At 43.0% G+C, this 15,234-nt stretch overlaps 1 protein-coding gene across 11 annotated transcripts in view; it reads right to left on the bottom strand.

The window, feature by feature from the left end:
* CEP128 (centrosomal protein 128) overlaps window positions 1-6,881 on the bottom strand; it is a 140,504-nt gene extending 133,623 nt beyond the window's left edge. For 4 of the 11 annotated variants that reach the window (XM_061463736.1, XM_061463733.1, XM_061463741.1 and 1 more), the window contains exons 1-3: window positions 6,668-6,880; window positions 4,214-4,374; window positions 2,043-2,129 (exon numbers count right to left, since the gene is read on the bottom strand). In XM_061463736.1, the coding sequence (XP_061319720.1) occupies window positions 2,043-2,129; window positions 4,214-4,360 (234 nt within the window). In that variant the 5' untranslated portion in view covers window positions 4,361-4,374; window positions 6,668-6,880. Of the gene's footprint in view, window positions 1-2,042; window positions 2,130-4,213; window positions 4,375-6,667 lie in introns of all 11 variants that reach the window. The other 7 variants (XM_061463739.1, XM_061463740.1, XM_061463737.1 and 4 more) reach the window with 5 other exon arrangements.
* Window positions 6,882-15,234: the final 8,353 nt, after the last annotated feature.

Here is a 15,234-nt window from a genome sequence, read left to right on the forward strand (position 1 = left end):
TGGCTTTCTGGGCTGCGAGCAGACGCTGCTGGCTCATGCTCATTTTCTCATCAACCAACACCCCCAAGCCCTTTTCCCCAGTGCTGCTCTGAATCTCTTCTCTGCCCAACCTGTAGCTGTGCCTGGGATTGCTCTGACCCAGGTGTAGGACCTTGCACTTGGCATGGTTAATATTTATATATATATATATATATATATATATATAAAATTAAAAGAGACAAATATCAGTGCCATCAGAAAAAAAAATAGATAACCACAAAGGAAACATATCTCTCAAGGGCTAATTACTTTCAAAACTCTCCAAAACAGTGAAGTCAGCAGGAAAATAACATTGCTCTAGAACAGAGCACATATGGAAAGTACAATGTTCCCACCACTAGAGTACTAGCAATAGCAAAAATGAAATAAATTTCTGAACAGCAAGTCTTCCTGACCCTGTAAATTATGTAGCAAGTTTTGCATTGATTCACATCAGACACTGAGCACCTCAAAGTGGGATAGTGAGACTAATTTATAAATTAGAATGTAAAATAGCTCCACAGCAGCCCAACAGCCACCAATTCATAAATGTAAATATGCTATACAATGGTCTGAAGAAGTCTTTTTAAAGGAAAAGATTACAAAGAATTCAAGGATTAGACATTACAATCAGCACAACTAACAGAACCTAAACATACTCCCCATTTGGAGCAGATTATTCTTAGATAAACAATCTTGTTTAATATGGTAGAAGTGCTGGACCAACTATTACTGTGAAAAAAAAAAAAAAACAACACATCACCATCCAAATGAGAAATTTATTCAAGTTTTTCTTAAATAATTATTATATAGAGAAAATAGATTCACTGCTTACTCACCCCAGCTGCTTCTTCCCACATATCAAGTACATAAGACAACTGAGTGGAAACTTTGCTTCAAAAAGGGAACAGGAACTCAGAGAAATATGCTATCTTTACTAATTTTACTAAGAAGACTGAATTTACTTTATTATTTAAAGCTCAAGCAGGAGACGGTTAGTGTCTCTAGATTTCTCCTTGAGCCATAATCAAAAGCCACCTTGCACTGACTAAGAAGAATGGACATTAAGTCAAAACCAAATGCAAGCGATGTCTTGCTCACCTTGATGTTTCCCAATAGAACATCTTTTTAGAGTAACAATCTTGAACTACCAGTTCCAGTACCAGTATTTGTTAAAAACTGAGAAGCTTAAATGGCTCTACCACTCACCAGAAATTCCACAAATTCAGTACCTAAGCAGAGCATATAAAGACATACATAGCATTCAAACAGAAGGAAAAAAAATACTTTTAAGGCATATAATATCCCAGATTACTTCGATGCGAACTTGTGCATACCGATTTTGAAAGCAAGCTGTCTGAAGAAACAAGTCTTTTCCACATATTTGCTTTTATTCCTCTTTCTCTCTACCCTCACATGCAAAATATTCCTACATTTCACATGTATCTGTTCCAAGTTCCACCTGCTCACCTGCTACAGTTTGTTTACAACTAAGTTACAAACCTCTCTTGCCCTACCAACACTAATTTGTTTTACTTTCTCTGTCTAGACATTTGTATTTAAGCTTGTAGAAGACTGCTATTTATGAGAATTTCACCCCTTCTGCAATTTAGATAAAGCTGGTCAAGAGATTCAGAAGCTTTTGTAGAATGCCAGGAAAAAATACTTCACCAGTATGATCACAATGTAATTTCCTGCTGAAATATAGCTTTTATATTATCAATTATTCATGCAAAAGAAACACATTCCCTAATACTCTGTTTCAGCTATACACCTTGTACATGGTAGCATATCATAATAATCTATTTGGTGCTTAGAAACCAGAAAAGTAACGAAACTACAAAATCTGCCAGGTTCATTATGTCACATATTAATATAGTTTGATTTAGATCACTCAAATAAATATGCAAACTTTCTATCTACCTAATTCTTGATATAGTCTGTCCATTATTAACAAGTTTCCAGCTATGAACGCTATTAGCAGAAAAGATTTAAGAAGTCAAGATAAACTGAAGATTACTCACAGTTGCTATCACTTCAGTTTGTTCCTTGTTGTATTCTCTGTATTGTCCCAGCAAATGGTCAACATGTCTTAGATTTCTGTTGGTATCCTTTAAAAAAGTTTGAGGAAGAAAAGTCAAACCAGAAACTTCCTCTATTCAAACACTGCTGTTGCCCCTATTATTATTGTTTTATCAGTGTAAAATGCTAATACAAGTGCTTTTTAAAGGGTCTAAGCATTCAAAATCCTGTTCAAGTAACCAGAATATGAAGATGTTGTCTCTACATTGGAGAGACAATTTGATAGATGGAGCACTCGGTAGATAAAGAACAGGCTGGACGGCTGCACACACAGAGTTGTGATCAATGACTCAATGTCCTGCTGAAGACCAGTAACGAGTGGTGTCCCTCAGGGATCGGTGTTGGGACCGGTCATGTTCAACATCTTTGTTGCTAACATGGACAGTGGGATTGAGTGTGCCCTCAGCTGAACGGTGTTTGCCAAAGACACCAAGCTGCGTGGTTCGGTTGATATGCGGGAGGGAAGGAATGACATCCAGAGTGACCTCGACATGCTTATGAGGCAGCCTGATGCTAACCTTATGAAGTTTTACCATGTCAAGTGCAAGGTCCTACACCTGGGTCAGAGCTATCCCAGGCACAGCTACAGGCTGGGCAAAGAAGAGATTCAGAGCAGCCCTGCGGAGAAGGATCTGGGGGTGTTGGTCAACGAGAAACTTAACATGAGCCAGCAGTGTGCGCTTCCAGCCCAGAAAGCCAACCATAGCCTGGGCTGCATCAAAAGGAGAGTGACCAGCAGGTTGAAGGAGGTGATCCTCCCCTCTACTCTGCTCTCATGACACTTCACTTGGCGTATTGGGTACAGTTCTGGTGTCCTCAACATAAAAAAGACATGGAACTGTTGGAACAAGTCCAGAGAAGGGCCACGAGGATGATCAGGGGACTGGAGCACCTCCCATATGAAGACAGGCTGAGAAAGTTGGGGCTGTTCAGCCTGGAGAAGACAAGGCTGCATGGAGACCTCATAGCAGCCTTCCAGTATCTGAAGGGGGCTTATAAGGATGCTGGGGAGGAACTCTTCATTAGGGACTGTAGTGATAGGACAAGGGGTAGGGGTTAAAACTTAAACAGGGGAAATTTAGATTGGATATAAGGAAGAAATTCTTTACTGTGAGGGTCGTGAGGCACTGGAATGGGCTGCCCAAGGCAGTTGTGAATGCTCTATCCCTGTCCCTCCAACCAAGGCCAGGTTGGACAGAGCCTTGGGTGAGATGGTTTAGTGTGAGGTGTCCCTGCCCACGGCAGGGGGGCTGGAGCTAGATGATCTTGGGGTCCTTTTCAACTCTTAACTACTCTATGATTCTATGATAGAGCATGGCAAAGGGAATGAGAAAAAATAAATAAATAAAAAACACAAACTCAGAAAAAGGTCACTATCATTTACAGTACAACAGTAAGGCCACAGCTTCAAACTGAAGTTTTATAAGTTTCACTCACTCTAGGTATTCAGAACTGTCAGCTGGAGAGGAATGGCAATGACTTCTGAAGCAGTAAATGGCATCAAGATAACTAAATGTCTCCTTCCACTTGCAGTACAGATTCACATATTTCCTCCAGTGTCTCCACTGAAGCAGCAGGAATTAGATGAATGCTTTTTCCTACTTAGGTATGGATCTCTTGCAAGTTTATAAATACTGCTTCTTATTGTGATGTTCCACACATAGAAAATATTTTAATTGTAAGCTCTATCATGAGGGAATTAACTGCCTACATATGTACTTTTTCATGAACTGGGCAATTTTAAACAGTGCAAGACAACAAAGATGGGGCTGGAATTTTCTGCTACAAAACATAATGCCTTTTTTGAGAATCTGACAAATTTTATTTGGCATTATTCACTTGGCAAATTTTATAAACAGTATTCCCGAACAGGTGACTACTTCTAACAATGCTATTACTGTCTTAAATAACAGCTTTATATAAGTGTAACAAACCACATATTTCAGCTCAAAGGCAATATAAAAAAATTCCCTAAAACCTTTCTGGTTTGCACAGAAAGCAATGTTTCCCATCACTACAGTATTTTTCACAACTTCAGAAATGAAAATTTGACCCTTATGTTACAGAAATGCAAACTCTATAAAATACTTTAAAACCATATTTTGTAAACAACCTGTAATGTGCTTGCTAAAGTATGGATCTTCTCTGTAACTTCTTCCGCCCCATAGTTCCGAGCTCTGCTGTGGGATGCTCTCAAAGGTGGCCGCCTTCCTATTCGAGCCCTAAAAAAGTTGTCTGAATCACTAGATGAATCTGCCATTAGTATCTTGAAACCTAGATAGGAAGACCAGAAAAAGTTATGAATGCTGAAACCAGATTTTAACTGAACGGTCTCTGACTTACACGATATTCCCAAAGCAACTTCATACAGTCGGACCACATTTACACTAGCCTTTCTGGTTCAAGTCAGCAGCATGTACTTTTGAAGCAGATCTTCCAACTGTTCCTCAGTTATTATGTTTGTTCACACCATCAAGCAGTGCCAAGATGCAAGAGGCAGAGCCAATTAGGACAGAAATAAATCAAAAGATGCAGTCTCACTATTTCTAAGTTCAGTACCCAGATAAGACCATAGCCCAAAGCAAATTCTCCCCCCAAACTTACACTGGGGACATCAGAGTTTTATTAATTGTTCTGGTCTGCAGAAGCACTCCCCTTTACCTCACACTACTTGCTACAGAATGGCCAGGGCCAACTAAGACAAATAGCCCCAAGTAACTAAATATCTGAAGCAAATCTAAGAACTTAATGAATCTTAATGACTCAAGAATTAGAGATATTATGGAACTTAATGAATCTTAATGACTCAAGAATTAGAGATATTATGGAAAAAGGCAAATGCTGCTCCTTAAAAAGCAGGGAAAGAAAACTGCGAAGTTATAGACTAATCAACACAAATATGCAGGAAAAATAAAACAGACTAAGAAAAAAAAGGCAATGTTTCCGCTGATATCAAATCAATGGATATGGCAATAAGGAACCAAATTTGTTAAACAGTTAGACAAGTATGACAACTTGTAATATCAGAAAAAGGGATAGATACTGATAGAAATTATGGAAAAGCAGGAGCTGAGTTATTTTCTGAAAACATCATTCTGAGAAGTATATTAACCATGACAGCCCAAACTACTGAAAAGCTATGACACTGGAGAAAACAAAAGGGAAATGAAGATTCACAAAAGAAAATATTAATGGTTTTGTTTTCAGCTGTCCAAAAATAGGCTCAGTAAGATACTTAGTAGCCAAAGCACTGAAGAAAGGCTCATAAACAAGATAAAAAATGAAAGGAAACACTAGACACAGAAAGACATTTTGTCTGAAGAAAACTTCCTATTTACAGTTGAGTAGCATTCCTCTTTGTTCTTACGAGCAACATAAGAGAAACCACAAGCACTTTTAAGTTGAAGTCTTGTTTTGTAGACAGCAACATCCTCATTTTTAAAGGAATTATAAAAATTTCATTTTACATTTTTAAAAAATCATAATATATGTAGAAATTTGTACAAATACTCTATATGCACATATGTCTATTAATTTAAATTAAAATGTGCCTATTATCACTTTTTACAAAAATCTAGATTGATTTCAGCACTTGATCATACAATCTACTTGACAGTGAGAGTCATTTGTCTTTTACTAGTTCAGTGTACCCAAACAGATTATAACTTATAATTTCTTGCACTCAGAAAAAACACTAGTACCCAGTATTTTCCTTCACTGTAGGAAAGGGAACATTTCAGTTTCACTCTGGACTGTCTTGTTAAGATATACTCAGGGTAAAGCAAACAAGTACAAGTGACAGTCTCAGCTTCAAGTTCTCCAGCTTGAGTAAACAAAAGATAAACTGAGTATAGACAACCTGATTACTTCAAGTGTTTTTATTTGTTTAGCTCCACGCAGACAAATCTATCACCAGGTAACTAACTCAGAGTTAAAGGCATATTTGAAGTCTTACTGATAAGACTAAGCATGACAAAAACATTCAATAGCCATTCTAGAACTGGAAGGTCCTTGCCTTAAGAGCTTCCAATTGAGCTAGGAGAAGTTTTCAAAAACCAGGAAGGTGGTCCGACAGGGTGACAGTTCACCATCGTGCTAGCAGGCACCGGTCCTACACTTTATTGTCAATTTGTGACACCGCGTTCCCAGCCCTCTTCGGCATCACGACACAGAAAACAGTTCCTTCATACTATAGACCAACCAACCAACCAACTCCCTCTGCAAGTCCTCCCTACGCCGTGCACGTATCGAACTTCACTAACACCTGACCTCATCTCTGAGGGCCTCCGGAATCTCTTGCCCCAGACAGGTCAGTGAAAGCCCCAGGGGCAGCTGGACAAGCCCAGGACAACGCTGGACACGCTGACGGCCGCGTCTCCGTCAGGCCCACGGGCTGCAACCCCGCGGCTGGCAGGCCCTGAGCCTCCCGCCGCGGCTCCCGGCTGCCGCGGCTCCCAGGGCCGCTCACCTCCGCACCCTACCAGCCCCCAGCGGCAGCGCAGCACGTTTCCGCAGCCGCTCGAGCCGCAGCCCCCGACTCAACCCTCCCCACACCCCCAGCCCTCACCACACAGCAGCTACAGGAGATAGCGACAGCTCCCCGAGGCGAAGCTGACCATTTCCCTGAGCACGACCAAGGGCTCCACATACCGCCTCACTTCGCCGCCATGGCAACTTGAACTAGCCGCCCTGCCACCAACTGCCAGCACCTCTTTCCGGGCGCCAGGCCCCCCTCCCCGCAAGGCTCTGTGGGACAGGTAGTCCACTAGCGACGGCCCTGACATGGGAAAGAAGGCGCGGAGGACTTAAAATCCCAAAAGACTTTGCGGTAGGGACGCTGGCCGAGCCAGTGGCGCTCTGCCGCAGGAGCCGTAACGGAAGCCAGGCCCCGCCCTGCGGGGTGGTTTTCGGTCTGTCGAAGGCCGTGTTCGGGAGGTGGGAGGTGGCTCCCGGGAGCTGGTGTTTGTAAACGTTTTTAAAAGGTAAACGTTTACAAAATACGTAGGCGTTTTACACAAACTGCAGCTAAGCAGGCGTGAAAAGCAGAAACAAAAGCTATTGCTCTGGCAAAGCAGGTGTGTACATGAGGAGAGTAGGCACCTGGCTGATCCTGCTGAGAAAAGGTGTGAAGTTACTTAGAATCGTAGAATCAGCTAGGTTGGAAAAGACCTTTAAGATCATCAAGTCATTACCCCAGGACTGCCAAGTCTACCACTAAACCATGTCACTGCCTCTACACCGTTTCTGAACACTTCCAGGAGTGGTTATTCCACCACATCTATGTGCAGCCTTTTACAATGTCTGATCACCCTCTCTGTAGTTTTCCACTGGAGCAGGAAAACCTGAGGGAAATCTGAAGAAAGGAAGAACTCGCTTGGTGGAAGAGGATCTGTTTAGAGTACTTAAATAAGCTTAACATATATAAGTCCATGGGCCCTGGTGGGATGCACCCATGCATGTTGAGGGAGCTACTAATATGCTGTGGGAAACTAAGATGATTAAAGGACTGACGCATCTCTCCCATGTGGAAAAGTAAATGCAGCTGGGGCCCTCTAGCCTGGAGAAGAGAAGGCTTGGGGGATCTCATCAATGTGTACGAATACGTGAAGGTACAAAAAAGGTAGTGTCCAGTGACTGGACAAGAGGCAATGGGCATAAATTGAACAGGAATTTCTGTCTGACCATAAGGACACACTTTTTAATTGTGAGGGGGACCAAACGGTGGCACAGGTTGCACAAAGAGATTGTGGAATCTCCATCCTTGGGAACAGAGAAAAGCCATATGGACAGTCCTAGGCAACAGAATTTAGGTGACCCTGCTTGAGCAGTGGCCAGTTGACCTCCAGGGGTCAATCTCAAGCATTCTGTGATTCTGTAATCCTTTCTTGTCACAAACACACTGCCTGGAAGAAGCTTTCATAGCTCTTACCTTAACTATTTGCAAGTTCAAAGGATAGTTTCATGTTAGCATTCTCTCTGAGCTCTCTTAGAAATGACAACCTCAGACTTTACAAGGCTTCACGCAGCAGCACGTCGTATTTAGTTTTCAGCCGAGTATTTCAATTTTAACAGCTTTTTTGTGGCCTTTTCATGAAATAAAGCAAAAGGAGAAGCACAAGAGTTCCTTAAGGTTCCATACCCATAAAACTCCATAACTACCTGCTCTCGAAGATAAATTGGTTACATAGACATGAATCTTCAAGACTTTAGAATAACATTCTTTCATGTCGCTATTCAAACAACTGGCCTGATAAGTGGTGCTGTGTCAAAGTAGTATGTCTAATGTACAGAATTATTTCAGATCCTGAAACAGAAACAGGTAGGAACTGTCATATCTTACAAGTGTCTGGAATGGCTAAACTTGTTAATTAATCAGGAAAAAAATAACCAAACTGTGTCTTTATTCTACTCTTTATTGAATTATTTTCCCAGTTTGAACACTTCCTCATACAGATATTACAAGATTTAACTGTTGATATCTAGTAGTCCCTTGAGGAGTTTATGTGGAACAGTAATTAGGAACTAATTCCTTCTTTGTTAGAACCTGTTGCGGTTTATCTGATTTGTGTATAAACCATATAAGCAGTGCAGATACCTGAGATACCATAGTAAATCTGGCAGATAAGAATAATGTTATTTTTTTTAAATCACTTCCAAAACAGTGTAATTCTGAGCCTTGCAGTGCTTGAGATAGATCGTAGATGAGCAACTGTGGCAGTTACTAGAGGAAGTGTAACAGTGGAAAAAGTATACTTCTCAATTTTTGCCATGTTTAAATTAATGGGAACATGCAGGGTCTTTGAAGAAGCACCAGGGGAAAATAAATCTGCAACATACTGCAGTTTTACTACTGATTTTTCTTTCCTATTTGCTTATTAAGATCCAAGCATAAGCCACATTCATTGATTAAAACTTTCATTTCTCTGTCCTCAGGGCATACAGGATGTTGAATGTCTGTTCTTAAGATTATATTTATAAATGTGTATATACACATTAGTGATACTTCTAATACATTAATATTTTTTAGTATATAAAAAAGGAACATTTATTAACATTCCACATGGGGTGGAAAGTTGCCAGTCGCACTAAGCTGCTAGATACTATCACACTTCAGAATTTATGTGGTCAGAACTACTGATTATTGTTCATTTTTACAGCCTGAAATGTGGTGGAACACCTTATCCTTGGTGCCATCTTAAGGCATATCAAGGATAAGAGGGTTATGAGGGGCAGTCAACATGGCTTCACCAGGGGGAAATCATGTTTGACCAATCTCTTAGCCTTTTATGAGGAAATAACACTGTGGATGGATGATGGCAGAGCGGTGGATGTGGTCTACCTTGACTTCAGCAAAGCATTTGACACAGTCTCCCACAGCATCCTCACAGCTAAATTGAGGAAGTGTGGTCTGGATGATCAGGTAGTGAGGTGGACTGCAAACTGGCTGAAGGAGAGAAGCCAGAGAGTTGTGGTCTATGGGGCGGAGTCTAGTTGGAGGCCTGTAACTAGTGGAGTGCCTCAAGGGTCAGTACTGGGACCAGTATTATTTAATATATTCATCAATGATTTAGATGAGGGAATTGAGTGTACTATCAGCAAGTTTGCTGATGACACTAAGCTGGGAGGAGTGGCTGACACGCCAGAAGGCTGTGCTGTCATCCAGCGAGACCTGGACAGGCTGGAGAGTTGGGCAGGGAATAACTTGTTGAACTATAACAAGGGAAAGTGTAGAGTCCTGCATCTGGGCAGGAACAACCCCAGGTTCCAGTATAGGTTGGGGAACGACCTGTTAGAGAGCAGTGTAGGGGAGAGGGACCTGGGGGTCCTAGTGGATGACAGAATGACCATGAGCCAGCACTGTGCCCTTGTGGCTAAGAAGGCCAATGGCATCCTGGGGTGTATTAGAAGGGGGGTGGTTAGTAGGTCGAGAGAGGTCCTCCTTCCCCTCTACTCTGCCCTGGTGAGACCCCATCTGGAATATTGTGTCCAGTTCTGGGCCCCTCAGTTCAAGATGGACAGGGAGCTGCTGGAGAGAGTCCAGCGCAGGGCAACAAAGATGATTAAGGGAGTGGAGCATCTCCCTTATGAGGAAAGACTGAGGGAGCTGGGTCTCTGTAGTTTGGAGAAGAGGAGACTGAGGGGTGACCTTATAAGTGTCTATAAATATATAAAGGGGGAGTGTCACGAGGATGGAGCCAGGCTCTACTCAGTGGCAAACAATGATAGGACAAGGGGTAATGGGTACAAACTGGAACACAAGAGGTTCCACTTAAACTTGAGAAGAAACTTCTTCTCAGTGAGGGTGACGGAACACTGGAACAGGCTGCCCAGGGAGGTTGTGGAGTCTCCTTCCCTGGAGACATTCAAAACCCGCCTGGACACATTCGTGTGTAACATTATCTAGGTGTTCCTGCTCCGGCAGGGGGATTGGACTAGATGATCTTTCGAGGTCCCTTCCAATCTCTAGCATACTGTGATACTGTGTGAAATGCTTCCAGTCTTGACTAAGGTAAGCAACTGTGTTCCATCATTCCTTCAATACGGGTCATGTTTCTAAACCTCCTGTTTTCCTTACTATCCTGTGAATAATCCTGTTTGTCTGTTTCTTTCTTGACAGATAAAGTATTCCAGACAACTCTATAAATGCAAAGTAAAGTTAAATAATTGCACAGTATTCCAATTTTTCTGCTGTGCAGGGTGTGTCTTAATGCATGTAGCTACTTGTGTTTTTCTCTTCTGAATTTAAATTCTAGAATTCACAGACCTCCCTAGCCTGCGGTTATCTGTAGCTTTACAAACATACTTTTCATTCCACCATCTGCCAGCCTGTTCAGGAAAACGTTGAACAGAAGGACCAGAAGCTGTCTAGGAGAAGCCAGAGCATGGCACTGCAAGGCTGGCAGCTCCCTCAGGGCCAGGCACCAGGGGCCACATGGGATCCCCCTGGAGCCACACCAGGACCTGGCAGCCCATTCCTTCCTGCCACCCCAGCCAGGAGCTGGGCAGCCCAGGGGTTCAGGGTCAACACCAGCCCTAGGCGCTGGGCACCTCCCTGGGGACTGGGATGAGCTGAGGCTGTTCCAAGATGAGTGTGAGATCTGGATTAATGAGTCCACATGGCCAGGCAGGGCAGGACTGTGGGGAGCTGGAGACGGGCCTCAATACGGCAGTGCTGGGCCAAGGACTGATGGCCCTGGGGGGGGCCGACATGGAGTCCTGGGCTTTGGGCAGGCTGGGCAGAGGTTCTAGTGGAGGTCAGGAAGGGGCAGTCAGCCCTTTCAGTGCCCTCAGCCCTGACAGGCTGCTCTAGGAGGAGCAGCAAGCTGGGAGCCAAGTGTGGCCATAGCACAGACAGTGACTTTGCCAACAGGATATAGTTAGGCAGCACCTCATCAGGACTGGGTTGGTGATACTGACAGTCCCAGCAAGGCAAGGAATCAAATCAGGTCCATACAGAAGGAGCAAGAGACACTTGGAGACAAGACTACAATGTAGGTCCAAGTTCTATCACGGAGACAAGACTGGAGAGAAGACCAGAGGCAATGATACCTTCCATGTAGGTCCAGAGTGTACTCAGAAAAACCCATGATGGCCAGGTTGGCCAGGGCAAAGCCCTGACAGGGTGTAATAGCTGAACTGTGATTGCAGACTTCTAGCCAGCAGGTTCCTTAAACATGCTAGAAACTACAATGTAAACAATGTCATCTTGCTAAGAGCATAATTTGTCAGAGCAAACGCAGTGCCTGTGGAAACACCTTGTGGTAGCAATAGTCCTCTTCCTCCCCAGATTCCTACTGTTGATGTTCCTGGCTCTAGAAGCCCAGAGGCAGTGCACCCAGTCCTGGAACTCTTCCCAGGCTGAAGTCATGTATTCTGTCCTGTTTCCTTCAAGGCTATCAGGCCTTGAACGAGAGTCTCTTGCTTCTCTCATTCAGTGTTCAAGCCCAGAAACTGTATATTACACAGTTCTCATTTATTTTGACATCTGCTCGGAAGATCTACAACTTCAGCATCAGCTTTGCCATTTCTTCATTCTGCAAGCTTTTATAGTTACCCTTTTTATCCCTTAGAAATAGTGTGAAGATAGATACTTATTTCTTCCAGTAACACTTTCTGGAATACCACTGCTGCCACAGAGCAGTTGCCATGCTAAAGCTTCTAATGCCAGTATCTATATGCATACTCTTTTACCTACTAAATAAAATTTAACTCAAAATACTTTGCCCTCAGTGAACGAGCAATGAAACAAATTACCCTTCCTCTAGTTTAAGATCCTGAAACACAATTACTATGGAGTAGCTATTGCAGGGTAGTCTTTACCCAGTAAAGGTAAGTAGCATAAGGATACCTTTAGTACACCAAATGAATGAGTGTGATTTGATTTATGAAAACCCACTGAAATTACTTAAATCTTGGAACTACTTATCTGCCCACCATTAAAATGATTATTCCTTTGATTAGTCCACACACAGTGATACGTAAAATGTAACAGTGAAGTCAGAATAAAACTGGGGGAGAGGGGGGGTGTAAAAGAGTACACACAAGGTGTTGTAACAAATCACCCCAGTAGTGCTTTCATTAAAGAGGGGATATACATCCCTAGCATAGTCCCTCTAACCGGGCCATGTCATGAAATGTAAGGACTTCTCTGTTGTACTCCAAGTTGTATTAGGTCATCAAGATTGGTTGTGAGAAAACAGAGATTTAGCTGGAAGAGGATTTTAATGCTGCTGCTCAAATTTGATGAAGCGTCTCTGGACAGTGTTAGGCACTGTTTGCTGGATGAAACAACTGTGATTTGTACCTGCTGCTTGGGAATCAGGTGTTGAATAGACTCATGACAGCTAAAAGACTTGGACCATAAGAAGAAAGATTCCTTTGGTGATGCATTTGTTTTGCTAGATGGCTTTGTAAGGTGTGAGCCTGTGTCAACCAAAATATTTCCTTGTCAGAGCCAAACAGAACTGAGAATTTGATGTCCTGTTGCTAATACAGCATACAGTGTCCCCAGGACAGGCTAGATACTTTGGCAGTAAGAACAAGAAAATGAGTAAGGCATTTTGATATCCTGGGGAAACCTGGTAGGCAGCTGTAGCACTGTCTGAATTTTGTAACACATAGCATATTAGGTGAAGCCCGTTAAGTGGTTGATTACTCCATGGTTTTTCCATGCTCAGAACCTGTACTAGGTTTTCGCTTTCTTCTTCATGAAATCTGTCACTTCGCCCTTGGCTGTGAAAGAACATGATCCCACGACTGAGAGGTGGCAAGCCTGAACACACTGGTAGCGGCCTCCAGCAGCTTGGTCTGATTTACACAGTACGGAGTCTTCCTGAGCACTGACCAAAGTGATGAATAGTTACAGAGCACTATGACCTGACAACACTGAGTCACAGGTTTTCCCTTGCCTGTGCTTCAGTGGAGTGTGCAGCTCTCTTGTTCAACAGCCTTGAAATTCAGTGATCTGCCTATGGTTTTATTTTTATTTAGTGAGATCGGTGTGGACACCAAAAAGTGGTGGGTGGTGGCTTTGGGGGCAGCAGGATGAGTTACAGACATGAGCAGTGTGCCAAAAGGACATGATGATGTGGGATACAGGACAGCCACCATTCCCAAGGGAATTCCACACAATGCTTCAGCTTGTACCCTCATCAGGAAACCCCTAAAGATACCCCTATTCTCAACAGAATAAATTTATCTGATGGGATTTGTCACTTACACGAGATCTAAACACTAGTATATGTCTGCAAGATCAGGATTTATATTGTATTTTTTTATGGACATAGTACTATTTGCTCACTTAAAAAAGACATGTTAAGGACATTAATTATATTTAGGAAACACATGCTAATGAAAAGGCTTACTTTTAAAGAGCTATATCAAAATCATATCAGATGTGTTGTACTCATAACTTTTGAATAACTCTGATCTAGCTGGAAGGGAACTATTTATCCAAGAAGGTTGTGGTCTAATTTTTTACTGTGAGTAGGTTACTTTATCAAGTTTCTCCTACTTAAGGTAACAAACATTTTTGTTGACATGGTATTGAAATTTTTTTTGTTGTATTCCATGCACAAAATTTGCAGGAAGGAGAAAACACCATTTAGTTAAAAAAAAAAAAAAAATTAAAGGAATTGAGGCAAAGTATTAAAGAACTTTCTATATAGCTTCACTGAATTAAACAATAGTATACCTTCTTTTCCCTCTCACTACTTTTAAATATTTGGTTTTAGCAAGAGTATCTTCTGTTTATGAAGAAACCCAGAATTAAGTGAGTATTAGCCAGATTTTTGCAGTTTTTAGTATGTATGTCAGGCACAGAAATGCTTCACTGTGGGAGCTTCTGTGCCATGTCCATTGTAAACCTGTGTCCATAGCAGTGACCAGAGTAGTTTGCTACTTCAAGTGACAATTATTCAAGTGACCTTTTTGCTCTCAAGGTTAGATTTTTTTTTTTTCTCCATTTTTTCTTTGGTGAAACAATTTTATCTTTTTTTTTTTTTTTTCTTGATAATGTAGAAAATGTTACTCTCTTGTCTTCAGTTTGCTCTCTTCTATCACACAGTTTTCAAACTTACACTTTTGAATTTTCAGTGGTTTATCAACTTTACATTTAGTAACCACTTTGCAGTTAGTTCTTATTCGGTGTAAAGATCTGGTTTAACTTCACTGCTTTTACAAGTGAGTTTAGTACTGGGCTTACACAGCCCCCTGCCCTCCTCCGTTCTGCAAAGGTGCTTCGTGTGTTCGGGTAACGTCGCGCTGCCGCTTTTGAAAACGGCTCGGAGGGCTCGTTCCGCTGCAGCACTGAGCCGGTGCCCAGCTCCCTACCTGGCAGCTCCCGCCGCCCGCTCTGGCTGGGCTCGGGTGGCCCGGGCAGGGCCGGGAGCCAGCTAGTTCCGCGCAGTCCCGGCCGTCCTCGGCAGGTGGCCCCGACGTCCCGCGGGGTCTGGGACCCTCCGGCCCGGGGGCAGGTCCCCAGCGGCGTGGCTCGGCTCGGCGGTGCCTCTCCGGGCGCCGGGCTCAGGGCGCTGCCGGGGTCCAGGCCCGGGAGGCCCCGAGGGAGGGGTGCCGAGGAGCAGGGAGCGGAAGCGAGGGAAGGAGGGAGGGATGACCGGCGGGGTGGGCGCGGGA

The sequence above is a fragment of the Pezoporus flaviventris genome, unplaced genomic scaffold (assembly GCF_033815535.1).
Source record: "Pezoporus flaviventris isolate CSIRO_AGI_PZ_B2104156 unplaced genomic scaffold, CSIRO_AGI_Pfla_v1 ptg000036l, whole genome shotgun sequence".
Taxonomy (NCBI): Eukaryota; Metazoa; Chordata; class Aves; order Psittaciformes; family Psittacidae; genus Pezoporus; species Pezoporus flaviventris.